General features: G+C 34.8%; 1 protein-coding gene across 1 annotated transcript; it reads left to right on the top strand.

Annotated features, from left to right (window-relative positions):
* Positions 1-4920: 4920 nt before the first annotated feature.
* Positions 4921-13713, top strand: LOC146913338 (Rubisco methyltransferase family protein). The gene is made up of 12 exons (XM_085716530.1): positions 4921-5325; positions 7712-7787; positions 9026-9231; positions 9368-9454; positions 9546-9638; positions 10222-10376; positions 10478-10562; positions 10638-10724; positions 10806-10925; positions 11241-11342; positions 11416-11584; positions 13417-13713. The coding sequence occupies exons 1-11, from the start codon at positions 5005-5007 to the stop codon at positions 11581-11583; spliced, it is 1500 nt and encodes a 499-aa protein (XP_085572656.1). The 5' UTR covers positions 4921-5004; the 3' UTR covers position 11584; positions 13417-13713.
* The last annotated feature ends 1579 nt before the right edge of the window (positions 13714-15292 follow it).

Here is a 15292-nt window from a genome sequence, read left to right as displayed (position 1 = left end):
AGAAGAGAGAAGGTAGAGAGAGCGGTGGTTTTATGGTGTTCTCGGTGGAGAGAAATAAAAAGAAAAAAAAAACAACGCATGCAGAGAGAAAAGTTTGATAAAAGGATAGGCATTGACACTACCAATGAAGCAACAAATATTTTTTTAAGGCTGGAGTATGAATGAAATATAAAAAAATATTGGTAGTGTTGACACGTAAGAGACAGGGTGCAGAAAGAAACCACATGTCTCCATGAAGCAACAATTTTTTTTTTTTTAAGGAATGAAGCAACAAATATTAAATAATATCCCTTTTATTTTATTTCTTTTCTTATCTCTTATGTCTTCTTTTTTTTTTAGGAATTTTTTTTACGTTTATTTCTATATTTTTTTTTAAATATAACTTTTTTAATAGATTTTGAGATATAATATTATAATTAATAAATCATTTTTTTAACATGATATTGTTCCGAAATTTTTTCTATCGATTAACAACGATTAATCTTCGTCGAAGAAATTATGGAGCACACAAATTGGGTTCTCATCTTTCATTGAGTTTTTTTTCCATAAGCATAAGAAAAAAATTAAACTCCTAATCACATACTTAAGAGGTTCAAGTTCTTTATCACTTGAACCAATCTATTGTTGGTTACTTAATAAAATTCCTTCAAAAAAAAATTATTAATAGGACTAAATTAATACTAAACATGTCTTCATACACCTAAGTCAATCGATAGATATATTGTATTATGCAAAGTGGTTTGACCATCTTAAAAGATAAAATTTTGTCCACCGGACCAAAAGAAACAAAATAGTAAATGGTTAACTATATGAATTAAATTGAGTCAATTGTTAAAATATAGATTTTCCATACTTTTTTAAAAGACTTATTTAAAAATGCACTACAAAGTGATAAATTAATTTTATGATTAATTTAAAAAAAATCAATTAAAAATTCAAGAAAACCACATGAAACATTAGAGAATATCGCATAAACTCTGGACACGGGAAACATGAACAAGAAAAGTTATTTTATCAGTTTTTTGTATATGTAAGGACAAGGATTGGTAATTGTTTTGTACAAAGTCATAGTTGATTGACCTCGGCACCAATAGTAATATATTTTCTTTTGTGTGATAAAGAGGTAAAAATTATTCAAAAAACATGATCAAGAGATATAAAATCATATTTCATGTGAGTTTAGCTCAGTTGATAGAGATATTATATAGTATATGTAAAGACTGGAGTTCGAACCCCGCACATTCAACAAAAAAATATATAAAATCATAAAGACGCGTATACTTTTTTTAGGGGAATGATTCAGTTAATAATCGAGGGTTGGACTTTTTTATTAAATAGAAAGTAATTTAATTTTTGACAAAAAAAAGAAAGTTATTTAATTTAACTTTTTTATTCTTTTATAAATTATATGTCATAATTCACCTGTGATCCAATATGAACTAAGTTTATGATCATATTTGGTTGGTTCTGATTGAAATAAGAAATTGAGTGTTTTAATATAGAGAAATTAATAAAGTTTGATTGAATTAGGTAACAAGTTTTCTGAAAACTTACTAAACTAAGTAGTAAAAATTAGTCTGAAATTCAAGAAACAGTTGTATCCTTATTATTAAATCGACCTTATAATATCGACTATATATACCAAACTAAAGTTTGCAATGACGTGTTGAGATCCTTACATGTTATTGATTAAGGAGTAGCTAATATCAAGTGTCATTTTTGAAAGTGATTGGATGAAGTTTTATTGTGAGAATAATATCGGTATGAAATTCCTATTCTTATTTCAGACTTCAACGATCACATTTTTAATTTTAAGTGTACGTGATGTTGATTTTAGGTGAAGTGTACATGATGTTGTTATTATTTTTTATGATATTTGCATCCTCATATTAGACATATTCCAATGTAGTCTCATTTAATTACGAGTCACACACCAGATATAATTCATCTGACTTACACCAAACATGGACCGTTAAATTCAAGAGATCATGCGGTTCAAAATTTTCAACCAAAAAAATATAAAAAAAATTGTGACATGAGAAATTTATCGTGATTTGCTTTCTTCTCTTGATATCCCTTTTCCATCGATTAAATTGAGAGTGTGTCATCAAGGAAGACAAAATCAAATAAATTTGAATAGTCAAGGCATTAAGTTCCACTAATCAATCGCAAACTAATTGTCATCCAAACATTGCTTAATTTGTGGAACCTAATTTACGATTGAGGCACTCAACTTTTTTTTATTTACAAAAACAACCAGTTTCCGTATAATAGTGTGATCAATACGTCAAGAGAGAACAACAATGTAGTTCAATTTCATCTTGAATCCTATGTTGGGATTTTTTTCCACTGTTCGTATGCGTTCGAAACAAATGAGCAATAAAGGGGACTAATTTGTCACACTGTGGGTTAGCATAAATCAAAGAATTGTTTTTAGTCAAATTGGTTATTGCGTTTTATATGTTCATTGGCATCACGTTTTTTTGTTTTGCCAAATTGATTTTAGTCCTTGCACAAATGGTGTTCGATTTCTTTAACTTTTTATAGATCTGAGGATCATTTTGTTCTCAATGAAAAACAAGAAGGACGAAAAGAAACAGAAACGTGACTCATGTGCCTTTCTTACGAAACATTTATGAACCGTTGAATCAATTTGATTTAATGGTTGAGCTTTAGTGTAAGTATTTTTTCTTACACCTGGTGTGGATTCAGGCTCTTCAATTATAGCTATTTGTATTATCATATTTTTATTATATGCCCTAACATGCCAAAAGTTACGTTGAATTGAGATGTAGCTTGATACTTAACCTCTCAATTATTATTTGACGTAGCCTTTTTTTGTGTGTTAACTATTTGGTTTTTAGGAGAATGATCCTGGTAATTAGGCATGACACCAAAACCCGTACCCACGGGTACCCGCCTAAACCCACCCCAATTTTACGGGTTTTTCCTGTTTTGACTGTATGAATATGGGTTTCGATTTTCCATGATTTCAAAAAATGGGTACGGGATGGGTTACAGGGATATAGGTACCCCACTCCGAACCCATACGCAAACACGTTTGTATTTTTATTATATGCTCTAACATGCCAAAAGTTATGTTGAATTGAGATGTTGGTTGATACTTAACCTCCCAATTATATGTGACGTGGGCCTTTTTTTTTATGTTAACCATCTGGTTTCTAGGAGAACAAATCCTGGTAATTAGGCATGACACCAAAACCCGTACTCGCAGGTACCCACCTAAACCCATCTCAATTGGACGAGTTTTTCAGCTTTAACTTGGTTTGGATATGGGTTTGAGTTTTCCCCTATATAGATACCCACCCCGAACCCATATCCAAACCCGTCCCTTGATGTTAAAAGTTATTTTATGACCCTTTTATATAAATAAAAACTCAAATCATAAACCATTTCACTCAGTCATTATGAATGTCAGCATATGTCTGCACTCACTCAAGCTTTCTCTTCTTCTTCCACATCTCATACCCTCAATCTCTCTTCTACGGTACAAGATTGCCCTATGGGTGGGAGAAAACTTATTTTTGTATTAAAAAAATTATCCGCTTTGAGTATGGGGATGGGGCGGGGATACACGAACCCGTTGAAAATAGGGATAAGATTCAACTGCTCATCCCTGTTGGGTATTGGCAGGGTAACGAGTAGGTATATGGAAATCGCAGACTGGATGAGGAAGGTAAAACCTGTCCCCACCTCACCACATTGCCATGTCTACTGATGATTTGGAGTTTGATCGTGAGGTAAGTATAGACTAACCAATAATTGTTTCATTAAGAATCAAACTCGAGTTTTCCTAAACAATTCGTCATTTGGTTGAGCTCATTAATCACTTGAACTCAATTAATTTAGTTGTTGTAGCTCATCTTTGAACCTTAATGTCATTATTTTTTACACTAAAAATATGATTTTTTTAGGTTGTGTTAAAACATGTAATATTTTTAGTTGAATGTTTATTCTATGTTGAACGTGGGTTTTGGATGTCATAATTATTTTTTGGGTACGATGTTTGTAATTTGTATCTTTTTTTTTCTGGTCAGGTAGCGTAGTGGCTAGAATTCACCTTATACGGTGAATAAGTGGGGTGTCCGGGGGTTCGAACCCCGACCCCTGCATATAATAATGCATTGTCCTACCAGCTGAGCTATGCTCACGGGACTGTAATTTGTATCTCTATTCTAAAATTCAGGTATTTTTTGTTTTGTTTTTATGTTTACATATAATTTATCGTTCGTTTTATACATGAACTATTTTCTCTTTTTACATTTGTTTGTGCGAGTCAATATTCTTTTTCTACATTTGTTTGTACAAATCAATATCACGCTATGTAGGTGAAGGAAACCGAACGAGATCTGGTTCAAGACAAATAAACAAAATTATTTGACCGTGCGACGCACGGGTTAGATCACTAGTTCCTTGACATATGTATTGAATGATGTGTAAAAAATAACATGTCTAATGGGATCCATATTACCCATAAGTGTGTAATTTTTTTTAAGAGCCATTAGTGAGTTTTTTTTTATGTAAATCGAGTATCCTCCACGCGCAACTGCAAAGACTCTTCGAACCTTGTGAGACTCAAATGTACGACAAAATCCTCCTAAAAGTTTTAATTTTGCTGCATATTCAAGACTAGATTTATCATTAGTGAGTGTTGTTACTGCAATCATCAATGTATAAAAATTAATGAAGACAAAATATAGATTTTTGTTTCCCTCCAACCCCAAATGAATGTAATCAAAACTCAACTATAGTACCACCAAATCCAAACAACATTTTTTCTTTCTTTTCTTATCCATTTATCTCACACACACATAACACAACGGTCCAAAACCCCAAACCAAAGAAAAATCTCTTCTACCTTACACTTCTACTAAAATCAACATCACATCCCTTCTTCTTGTTCTTCTTCTTCACTTCATTTCTCACATAAATAAACCAAAATCAATCAAAAAAATTCCCAATTTCTCCAAAACCCTAACCTTAATGGAACTCTCTCGTCTCTCCCTCTACGAAAATCACTTCTTCTTTTCTACTCCCACCCCCACTCCTTCCTTATCACACCGTCTCCCCGCATTTCTCTCACTCTCTCACCGTCGCCGGCAAAGAAGTTTCTGTTCCGCCTCGAATTCCGATACGTTAGTTGCCGCAACCGGTAAGAAGAAGCGTGATGAGGATGATGGTGATTTGAAGACGTGGATGCATAAGAATGGACTTCCTCCGTGCAAAGTTGTTTTGAAAGATAAACCTTCTCTTGATGATAGTCTTAAACCTATTCATTATGTTGCTGCTAGTGAAGATCTTCAGGTTTGTGTATTTCGCGTGTTTCTTTTTGTTTCTTGATTTGTTTTAATCTATCAATCACTGACACCGGATACAACACTGCACAACACTGACACTGTCACGTAGATACTGATAATAATGTAAGAAATGAGTGATTGACACTTAGACCCGATACTGAAACCTGACACACTTAGATACTGATAATAATTTAAAAAATGAGTGATCGAATCTATCCATTACTGACATCGAATACGATACTGACACTGACATGTAAATACGGATAATAATTTAATTTAAGAATTGAGTGATTAATTCTATCAATTTCTGACACTGGATATGATACTTGATACTGACACGTAGATACTGATAATAATTTAAGAAATGAAAGTAATTGAACGAAATCACCATATTGCGTATGCTTGGATATGTAGTGAATTATTTTTTTTAATTTTGAGTGAATTGATTCTGTAAAATTGATATTGGCAAAAAAATGTGTTGAAGGTATACATTATGTAAATGCGAGTTGAACAATGAATTTGAGTGTAAAAATCAATTTTTTTTATTTCCAGCTTCAAGTAGAATCAATTATAGGGGTAAAATCAATTATACTATAGAGGGACCAAACATGTCAAAATCTATGAAGCACGGACACTGGACACGCCGACACAGATAATAATTTGAGAAAATGATATAATTGAGTGTAATCATAGGTGTCGTGTCGGTGTCGGACACCGACGCGACACTTGAACACGCCTAATCCGAGGAGTGTCTGTGCTTCATAGGTCAAAATCATACACTTCCCGTTTGGATGTTGGATTGCAACAATGTTAGACACCTGACACATCTTTGATTTGAAGTGTTTGTGCTACATAGTTTTACATTAGGAATTGAATGAGGCATTTTTGTTATTCGAGTCTAATGGTTTGTATACAATGTAAGTGTAACTTAGTTTTGAATTTAATGGAGATTCAATGTCGGTTGTAAACTAGTTTTATGGTGATATTCAAAACAAAAACTCATGATATTATCAACTAAGCCCACCTTGTAACTCGGATATGACACTGACATGTAGAGACTAATGATAACTTACGAAATGAAAGTGATTGAATAAAACCACCAAAATGGAACTACACCGTGTGTTGATGTAGGATTCCAATAGTGTAAGACACTCGACACATCTTTGATCTGTAGTGTCTGCTATATAATTTTATAATAGAAATTGAATGAGACTTTTTTGTTATATGTGTCTAATGGTAGTATACAATGTAAGTGTAAATTAGTTTAAGTTTATTGGTGATGCAGTGTTGGTGTAAAATAGTTTCACAATAATATCCAAAAAAAAAAACTCATCATATTGCCACCTAAGCCCGCCTTATAACTCGGATACCACACTGACTAGCAATAATTTATGAAATATAAGTGATTGAATGGAACCATCGTAATGGAACTACACGTCTTTGATGTAGGATTTCAACATTGTCAGACACCTGACACGTATTTGATCTAAAGTGTCAATGTTACATGCTTTTACAATGGAAGTTGAATGAGACATTTTTATTATATGGGTCTAATGGTCGTATACACATTGTCAAACATCTGACACGTCTTTGATCTGAAGTGTCCATGTTACATACTTCTACAAGGGAAGTTGAATGAGACGTTTTTATATATGGGTCTAATGGTCGTATACAATGTCAGTGTAAATAGTTTTGAGTTTAATGGAGAAGTAGTGTCGGTAAAATAGTTTAATACTGACATCCAATAAAAAATCATGATATTGCCACTTAAACCCACTTTGCAACTGCATTGTAAATAGAGAAAAAAGGTATATATGCACCGCCAATGTAAACTAGTTTTACACCAACATCCAATAATTATAGTGTGTGTGTGTTATTTTTAAAAAATGATTACAACATAGGCCTACACGACAAGGTGATGAGTTCTTATTGGATGATAGTGTAAAATTATTTTACACTGTCAGTGTGCAGCCGTTAAACTCATGTAATATACACTGCCAATACATTACATACCCCCTTTTCTCATTAGTTTTAGAGTTTAATGGATATGCTCTGTCGGTGTAAGTTAATTTTTTGCTGACATCCAATAGGAATCCACTATTTCTCCACGTAATACCATTAAAGTGGGATGATTTGGCGGAATACATGGTTGCTATTGGATAAAAGTGTAAAATTATTTTTCACTGTCTGTGTGTATCCTATTTTCTCTTAGTTTTAAACTCGCTTCATTAAATGATCACTATTGTTCATGCCATACCATCAATTTCAGAAACCCTAACAAATATGGGGTTATGTTGCAAAATAAGAAATTTTCAGTGAATGTAAAAATGGTTTACACTGACCATGCCTATCCTCTAAATCTTTGTTAATGAGTTTGGTTGTATGCTTTGCAGAAGGGGGATGTTGCATTCTCAGTTCCAAACTCCTTGGTTGTCACTCTAGAACGTGTCTTGGGAAACGAGACTATTGGTAAGTGTTGAGATTGAGAAGATTCTTTCTGTTATGTCTTGTGCTTCATTCCATTATTACAAAAAAAATGTGAATTGCATAGCTTTTACTTTTTTAATTTTTATGAATTTGATAAGACATGATAGTATGAATTAAAATGGCGTGAAAACAACAAGGTATCTGATACTTTCTTTTGATCGAATATAATTTTAGTCCATATATGTTTACATTCATTTTTAAGTTGGTCCTTCTTTGATTGATTATTTATTTAACAAATTGATTTTATAACACTATGATGGACGACTTAATGTCAATGTAAAGTGCAAGGGCTGTTTTAAAAATGACTATCATGTATAAGAATGAAAAATATAGTATATGTGACAATAATTTTTAATTTAGATATTTTTCTTTGCTGTGTATTGCTCCAAGTCTAGTCTCCAACAGATGGTTTTAAACAGAAACAGCCAGTGATAAGAGAACAACATTAAAATGTTTATATACGTAAGGACTAGGTTGATTTTTTTCTTCATATAGTGACTAAATTAAAAATGAGTAGCACACAAAGAGACTAATATATATTTTAAACCTTTTTGAATTTACTAGGAGAATCTAACAAAAGATTTAATACTTTTGATGGGCATCGGTTAGCAAGATTTAAAGCTTTTGATGGCCATTGATGAACATGTCCATTAGGATGGAATATTTATTTGAATGATTTTAGATGTAGAGTAGATTTTACTATCTTGAATTATTATGAATTGTTGTCGAATAGCGGCCATAGCGGTGCTATAGCAAAGTGGAATTTGCACTAATTGCCGCGTTACACTATTTAATTCAAAGTATTGTTATATATAGGCGCTATAGTGTTGTTGTTTTGTGGAATTTGAACAAACTGCTATTTTTCTCGATTTACAACACTTATATGTAATGTTAGATAAAAAATATTTTGATGGTGGTATATGACATTCCTGTGGTTAATCATGTTTAGTGTCAGAAATGTATTAGATGTTGTATTGAAGTTGTTTGGGTGATCGGGGGGACAACATGTGTATGCTTGTGGAAATGAATATGGCAATCAACTAACCTTGAATTCATTTATAAGGCAATGTAAAGGGTGATTTTTTTCAATTCCTACTTGGTGAATTGATCAGTGTGTCATTTTGTTGTTTGGTTATAATAAAAGTTGTGTTGATGATAGTAGGTTTGTTGAAGCATTTTAAAATTTGCAATTATATATCAGTGTTCTGTCCTTGTTGCAGCCGAGCTATTGACCACAAACAAGTTTTCCGAATTGGCGTGCTTGGCCTTGTATCTGATGTATGAGAAAAAACAGGGAAAGAAATCTTTCTGGTATCCATACATTAGGGAACTTGATCGGCAACGAGGCAGGGGTCAACTGGCAGTGGAATCACCTCTTCTATGGTCAGAGTCTGAGCTGACATACCTTGAAGGAAGTCCGTTAAAGGTTTTCCACCTCTCTCCCTCCTTCCTGATTAACGCTGAACACCAAGTCCATGTTACTGATAGGGAAAATATTAGGTTGTTTAATGCTTTATATTTTTCAAATATATTAAGACTAACTTCTGGTGGTTGTGATTTAGGATGAAATTGTTAAAAGGATTGAAGGAATAAGAAAAGAGTATAATGAACTAGACACGGTCTGGTTTATGTCTGGTTCTCTCTTTCAGGTAATTAAACATGCACTTGAATTTTACAAGATCAAAACTTATTTAGTATACACACGAGTCATTTGGTGCTTACTTTATATGTATAATGCAGCAATACCCATATGACCTTCCTACCGAGGCTTTTCCATTTGAGATTTTCAAACAAGCTTTTGCAGCAGTTCAGTCATGTGTCGTGCATTTACAGGTAAAACTTACCCATCTGCTACATATTTATAGGGCTGATAAAATATGCTCAAGAAAACTCCAAAGTATATAATGGCCAGGCTAACCAATTGATGAAATCATTATTAGTTCTACTTTTTGCATGTCACATTTGGAATTGAAAATCACCTTAATCTGAAACGGCATGATCATTTATGATACACTTAAACTTTAGGTCAATGAGCTCTAAACCTAAATTTATTCATTCTAATTTGCAAATATATTTAATTGATTGTTGGATTGGGTGAAGTGTTGATAATCTAATTGAAATATAAAACTTTACTATTGTAACTACAAAGTGTGCACGATATTTTAGCACATATGGACATTTTTTACTTTTACATTATACATTCTTTTCCTTATAAACTTTGGATAGTTGTTACCATTATATTCCATGATCAAACCTTAAGATTCATGCATGCATGCATAATACATTATACATACATGATACATGCATATGCATTCATCTATGTGTTCATGTAACCTTCCTTCTCTCCTTCTCTTTCAACAACTTGCCCTCTCTTTCAACAATGGGTGTAAATTGATTGATTGTTTTTTGGAATCAGAATGTTAGCTTAGCTCGGAGATTTGCGCTGGTTCCACTGGGACCTCCTTTGTTGGCCTACTGTAGCAACTGCAAGGCGATGTTAACTGCTGTTGATGGTGCTGTTCAGCTTGTGGTCGATCGCCCCTATAAAGCTGGGGACCCAATTGTTGTCTGGTATAATTCATGCTTCATTTGCACCATCTAATTTTAAATAAGGATGTAGTTATTTTTGTATTAGTGGCTTCATTATAAGACCTGTAGTTGATCATCTTCAGGTGTGGCCCACAGCCTAACACAAAGTTACTTACAAACTATGGCTTTGTTGATGAAGATAATTCCAATGACCGACTCATAGTTGAGGTATAATTTTGTCATTTACTTAGTTTGCATTCAATTTTTTGTTGTTTCAATTCAGATTTAACCTTACTGTCACAGGTGGCTTTGAGTACTGAAGATCCACAATATCAAGATAAAAGAATAGTTGCTCAAAGAAATGGAAAGCTATCAATTCAAACGTTTTATGTACTAATACTAAACTCTTAATCTTAATTGAAGGTTATTGAGAATTCTTCTCATTAATTTCTTAGTTCAATCTTGGTGCAGGTGTATGCTGGGAAGGAAAGGGAAGCTGTCTCAGATATGATTCCATATATGCGTTTAGGCTATGTTTCAGATCCTTCTGAGATGCAATCTGTCATCTCCTCTCAAGGTCCAGTTTGTCCTGTAAGTTTGTCTCACCACTTGTGCTTTCCTTGTCTGAATTTGAGGAATTTTGTGATTGCCAAATATCAAAATCTAGAATTTGTCCTAGATATTAATAAAATCAAGTTCTCTTGATGTCTTGCTCACTTCCTATGTCATATTTTGCTTTCTTGACTCGAGGCTCTAATCTGATCATGAAGTACTGTGATAAATGAAGTTTAATTTTATTGCCTTAATCTTTTTCTAAAAATAGTAAAAAAAATTGTCTAATATAATATAATTAAACGGGGAGTAAATCTTGTGATGTGAAAAGTTTACTCTTATCATTCATTTTAGGTGAGCCCTTGTATGGAGCGGGCCGTGCTGGACCAGCTTGCTGATTATTTCAATACTCGGCTGGCTGCCTACCCTACTACCTTGGCTGAAGATGAATCTATGGTACTATTTATTTGAATTAGAAATTGAACATTGATTTATCAACTTTTCACTGACAATTTATGTATCATCTTAGTTGACAGATGGCAGTTTGAATCCAAAGAGGCGAGTTGCTACTCAACTTGTTAGGCTAGAAAAGAAAATGCTTCATGCATGCTTGCAGGCAATCATGGATCTCATAAGCCAGCTACCAGACCACAGTGTATCGCCATGCCCTGCTCCCTATGCACCTTCGTTAAAATGAGGTTCAACTCTCTATCACTCCTTCTCCGTTTTTGAACATCTTTATCATCTTTTTCTTGAACATTTGCAGTAATTCTTGAACTGGATAATTTGTGCAGTACAATATGGGTTAAATGATCCAAGTTTGGTAAAAAAAAAAAATTATTTATTTTTTATTTTTTATACCATTGTATATTAAGGTTAATCTGGAAATGAAAGGAAAAGGTTAATCTGGTCCTACGTTGGTAACTCCCTTGAATTAGGATAATTTGTAGTTTACCCCAGTGGGCACGTTTCTATTGTGGACACCTTTTCTCTACCATTACGCTTATTGTGGGCACGTTTTGTCTGCCATTATGAACGAATATTATTGTAGTAATCCCCTAATTTAGCTTGCTAAAGTGACTTAGGCCTAAATAACTGTTGGAAAAAGTTCGAGTCATATAACTCAGCTTGGAGGATACACAATCCCCATGCTCCGAGCCTAGAAGGCAAAGGAGATTGATCGTGTGCTTTGGACTTGGTCGGTTCATATTTTTCATATTAATCAGAAAACCTGATTTAAGGAGGAAATGAAAGTGGTATGACAAGCAGATATACTACTAAAAAAGGAAAAACTCTGAAATTTGAGATACTGTTTATCATCAGTAGTCCAACGTGTATATGGATTGTTTCCTTGATGAGGCTCTGACCCAGCCCCAGCAGCTTCTACTAAAATCCACAACTTGCTCTGACCAAACCGAGTGTCCAGGATAATATCCAGACCCACTTTTATTGGTCAGGACACTTGATGACCTACTTTGTTATTCCAGATGTCGTAAAGCAGTAATAATAAAGATCATGTAGCTCGGAGATTATGCTGCCTGACAGTTGTGCGGCAACACTCTCTCATATATCATGTTGATCCTTTGGCACCTCAAAACAAAAGTGTTTAATAATATTTGATTTCTTCATTGGTCCATTTGCCCTTTTCAATCTCGAGATCCTGTCTTATTGTCATTTTGTTAAACTCAGTCACATGACAATTGTGAATTGGATGAAAAATGTTCTTTCAAATACCCAATTGGGCAAAGGATAAAGATGGTTTCCAAGAGAGAGTAGTGAGAATTAAAGAGCTCATTTGGCAGGTCTGGTTTGTAGCAAGTTGGTGGCGTATGGGTCTGGATTGAAGGCTTGCTGCCAGAAGCAGAGTATCCCATATGCACGTTGAACATGTAATAAAAGCTATGGCTCAAAAGGAGAGTATCCCATACCATTGAATTTTCTCCTTGAGAGGCAATTACTTGATGAATATGAAAAACATGGCCGAGTATTGTACCCCTCGAGTCATACACACATAATCTGTCTCCTCTCGGAGCTTAGGGGATGTGTACCCTCCGGCCCATGTTGTATAACTTTGAGTTTTGGGACTGACGACGTCCCATCTAGTCCAAATTCTCTTTTGTTAGCTAAAATAAGGGATTCGTACAGTATATCCATCCACAGCGGTAGAGAAGAAAATGTGTGCACCATTAACTTTAGACTACTAATGAAACAATAGTATTTAAAGGGATCTGAAGTCGCATATTTGTTGTGATTCGTCCTTGGATCAACTCCGAGATCAGGTGTAGAATTCCATGCATGAAAACTACCATTTCCTGATTGGGCACCTAAAGCAATGTAACTCGTTCAAGCTGGACTGATTAGAGGTCCCAGAACTCCTAAGTGGCCAGTTGCAATACCTGCTGTTGGACTTGATTAATCAATACAATCCTTTGTAGTGGTTTCATAACTTTCATTATTGCATTTTTCTAATTGAAAGTTATTATAAAACTGTATACATTGAATTAATTAAATTTAATATTTATGTTCTCAGAATAATCATGATTGATTGCTGTACCTAGAACAATGGTGCTCGGAGTTTCAAAGTCCATATAAAAAGGGGTTGGTTCAAGTATTTTCTGTGCACCCCGTCAAATATAGGAGCATCACTGAAGCATTTGTTTCCCCAAAACATGTCCTTGGTCGCGCAGATGATTCTAAGTTTGAGTGTTGGAATGATAGTAATCGTATGTAAATGGAAATCTGTATCACAAATTGTAATTCATTTGTGTATATATTTGTTTGCAGTTCTCGGGAATATATTTGATCCGATCCCCTTCTTACCTTCGTATGTTGAGCCTACTCACTAGTTCACTTTAAAATTGTTAGAAAGATCTCAAATGTCACCAAAGGTTTTGTTTGCTGAATGCGGTATGACATAGAGCAGCTGAATAATGACAGAACTTGGGACAATACAAAAGCCAATATCTTGGTCAAACCTTTTAAAATACAGACACATTATTCCCTATTTCAGGGTCATGTGGATCAATTTTGGAATATAAAGTGAACATTTTTAAAGATTTGATATGATTTAAATTATTGTCATGTTAACTGTAACATCCCAGACTGCTTACAGGATTGCCGACTAACCCCACAAACCAACACGAGTCTTTTCAAGATTTGATATGATTTAAATTATTGTCATGTTAACTGTAACATCCCAGACTGCTTACAGGATTGCCGACTAACCCCACAAACCAACACGAGTCTTTTCAGCATGTTTTGTCCTCACTCACATGCTTACCGGGAAACTTCCCGGTAGGTCACCCATCCTAGTACTACTCCAAGCCAAGTACGCTTAACTGTGGAGTTCCTATGGATTGAGCTCCCGAAAAGAAGATGCATCTTGTTGATATAGGTAGTACCTAACAATTCTTATAAGCCTTCCTTCAACCATGTAGTCTCATACCTACACGGCCTCTGGATCCCTCTCATTCCGATGTGTTTCGGTTCCTACTATTGTCGTGGGGGTCCCTTGCGGCTTAAACCGTTTCCCTTAGGTCGGGAACCTTTCGTATCCACCTAGCGGGATATCGAAAGCCACGACGTGGGTGTTACATGCCCACCAGCTTCCGCCTGGTTCGTCCCCGAACCACACCGTACTGGGAGAGGTCTGCTCTGATACCAAGTGTAACATCCCAGACTGCTTACAGGATTGCCGACTAACCCCACAAACCAACACGAGTCTTTTCAGCATGCTTTGTCCTCACTCACATGCTTACCAAATGTAACACCCATACTAAACGTATCTAGAAAGTTTAGCACGTGCGTTATTTTTAGTATTGGATACATTAAAATTACAACATAAAAACTTCGAATGAATATTATACATCAATACACGTTCGTATAAAACGATACATCACCTTTTGTCTAAAATAATAACAAATGCATCCTTGAAATCCATATCCATTCCTGAATGTGTACGAACGAGCCCTTGATGAGATATCCATTCGGCAACTACCTTGACGTCCGACCTGCTAATCTGAAACAAAATAGGATTGGGATGAGACTTAATGTCTCAGTGAGTTCCACCTAATCCTAGGCTATAGGCGACCTCAAGGGAAAACCTACGGTCACCACGTCTACTTTACAACCTGGCGGTTGATTATACGTGTGTGGGAACTTGCATACTTAGATGGTTGTGCATACTAGGGCCGTCATAATTCATCTTACTTGTTATAGGCTTCACTTCCTATACGTGTCATGGCGGCCGAGGGGAACCTAGGACCGCATTGCCAAGTATACGCTCTACATATCAAGGCCTAAACATAAAATATCACGACACGACTCTAAACCGGACGATTAGGGAAACCTAAGGTCGTCATCGGTATCATGTTCATTACTTGTTCTACACATGACTTGCACATATC

Source organism: Medicago sativa, chromosome 6 (assembly GCF_051527215.1).
Source record: "Medicago sativa cultivar Bolivia chromosome 6, Bolivia_mono, whole genome shotgun sequence".
Classification (NCBI taxonomy): Eukaryota; Viridiplantae; Streptophyta; class Magnoliopsida; order Fabales; family Fabaceae; genus Medicago; species Medicago sativa.
This window is presented reverse-complemented; position numbering and strand designations above follow the sequence as displayed.

Coding starts and splice junctions, on each gene's coding strand:
- LOC146913338 (XM_085716530.1), top strand. CDS start 5,005: ATGGAACTCTCTCGTCTCTCCCTCTACGAAAATCACTTCTTCTTTTCT. Junction 9,639..10,221: donor CATGTGTCGTGCATTTACAG/GTAAAACTTACC, acceptor TTTTGGAATCAG/AATGTTAGCTTAGCTCGGAG. Junction 10,725..10,805: donor TATCAATTCAAACGTTTTAT/GTACTAATACTA, acceptor ATCTTGGTGCAG/GTGTATGCTGGGAAGGAAAG.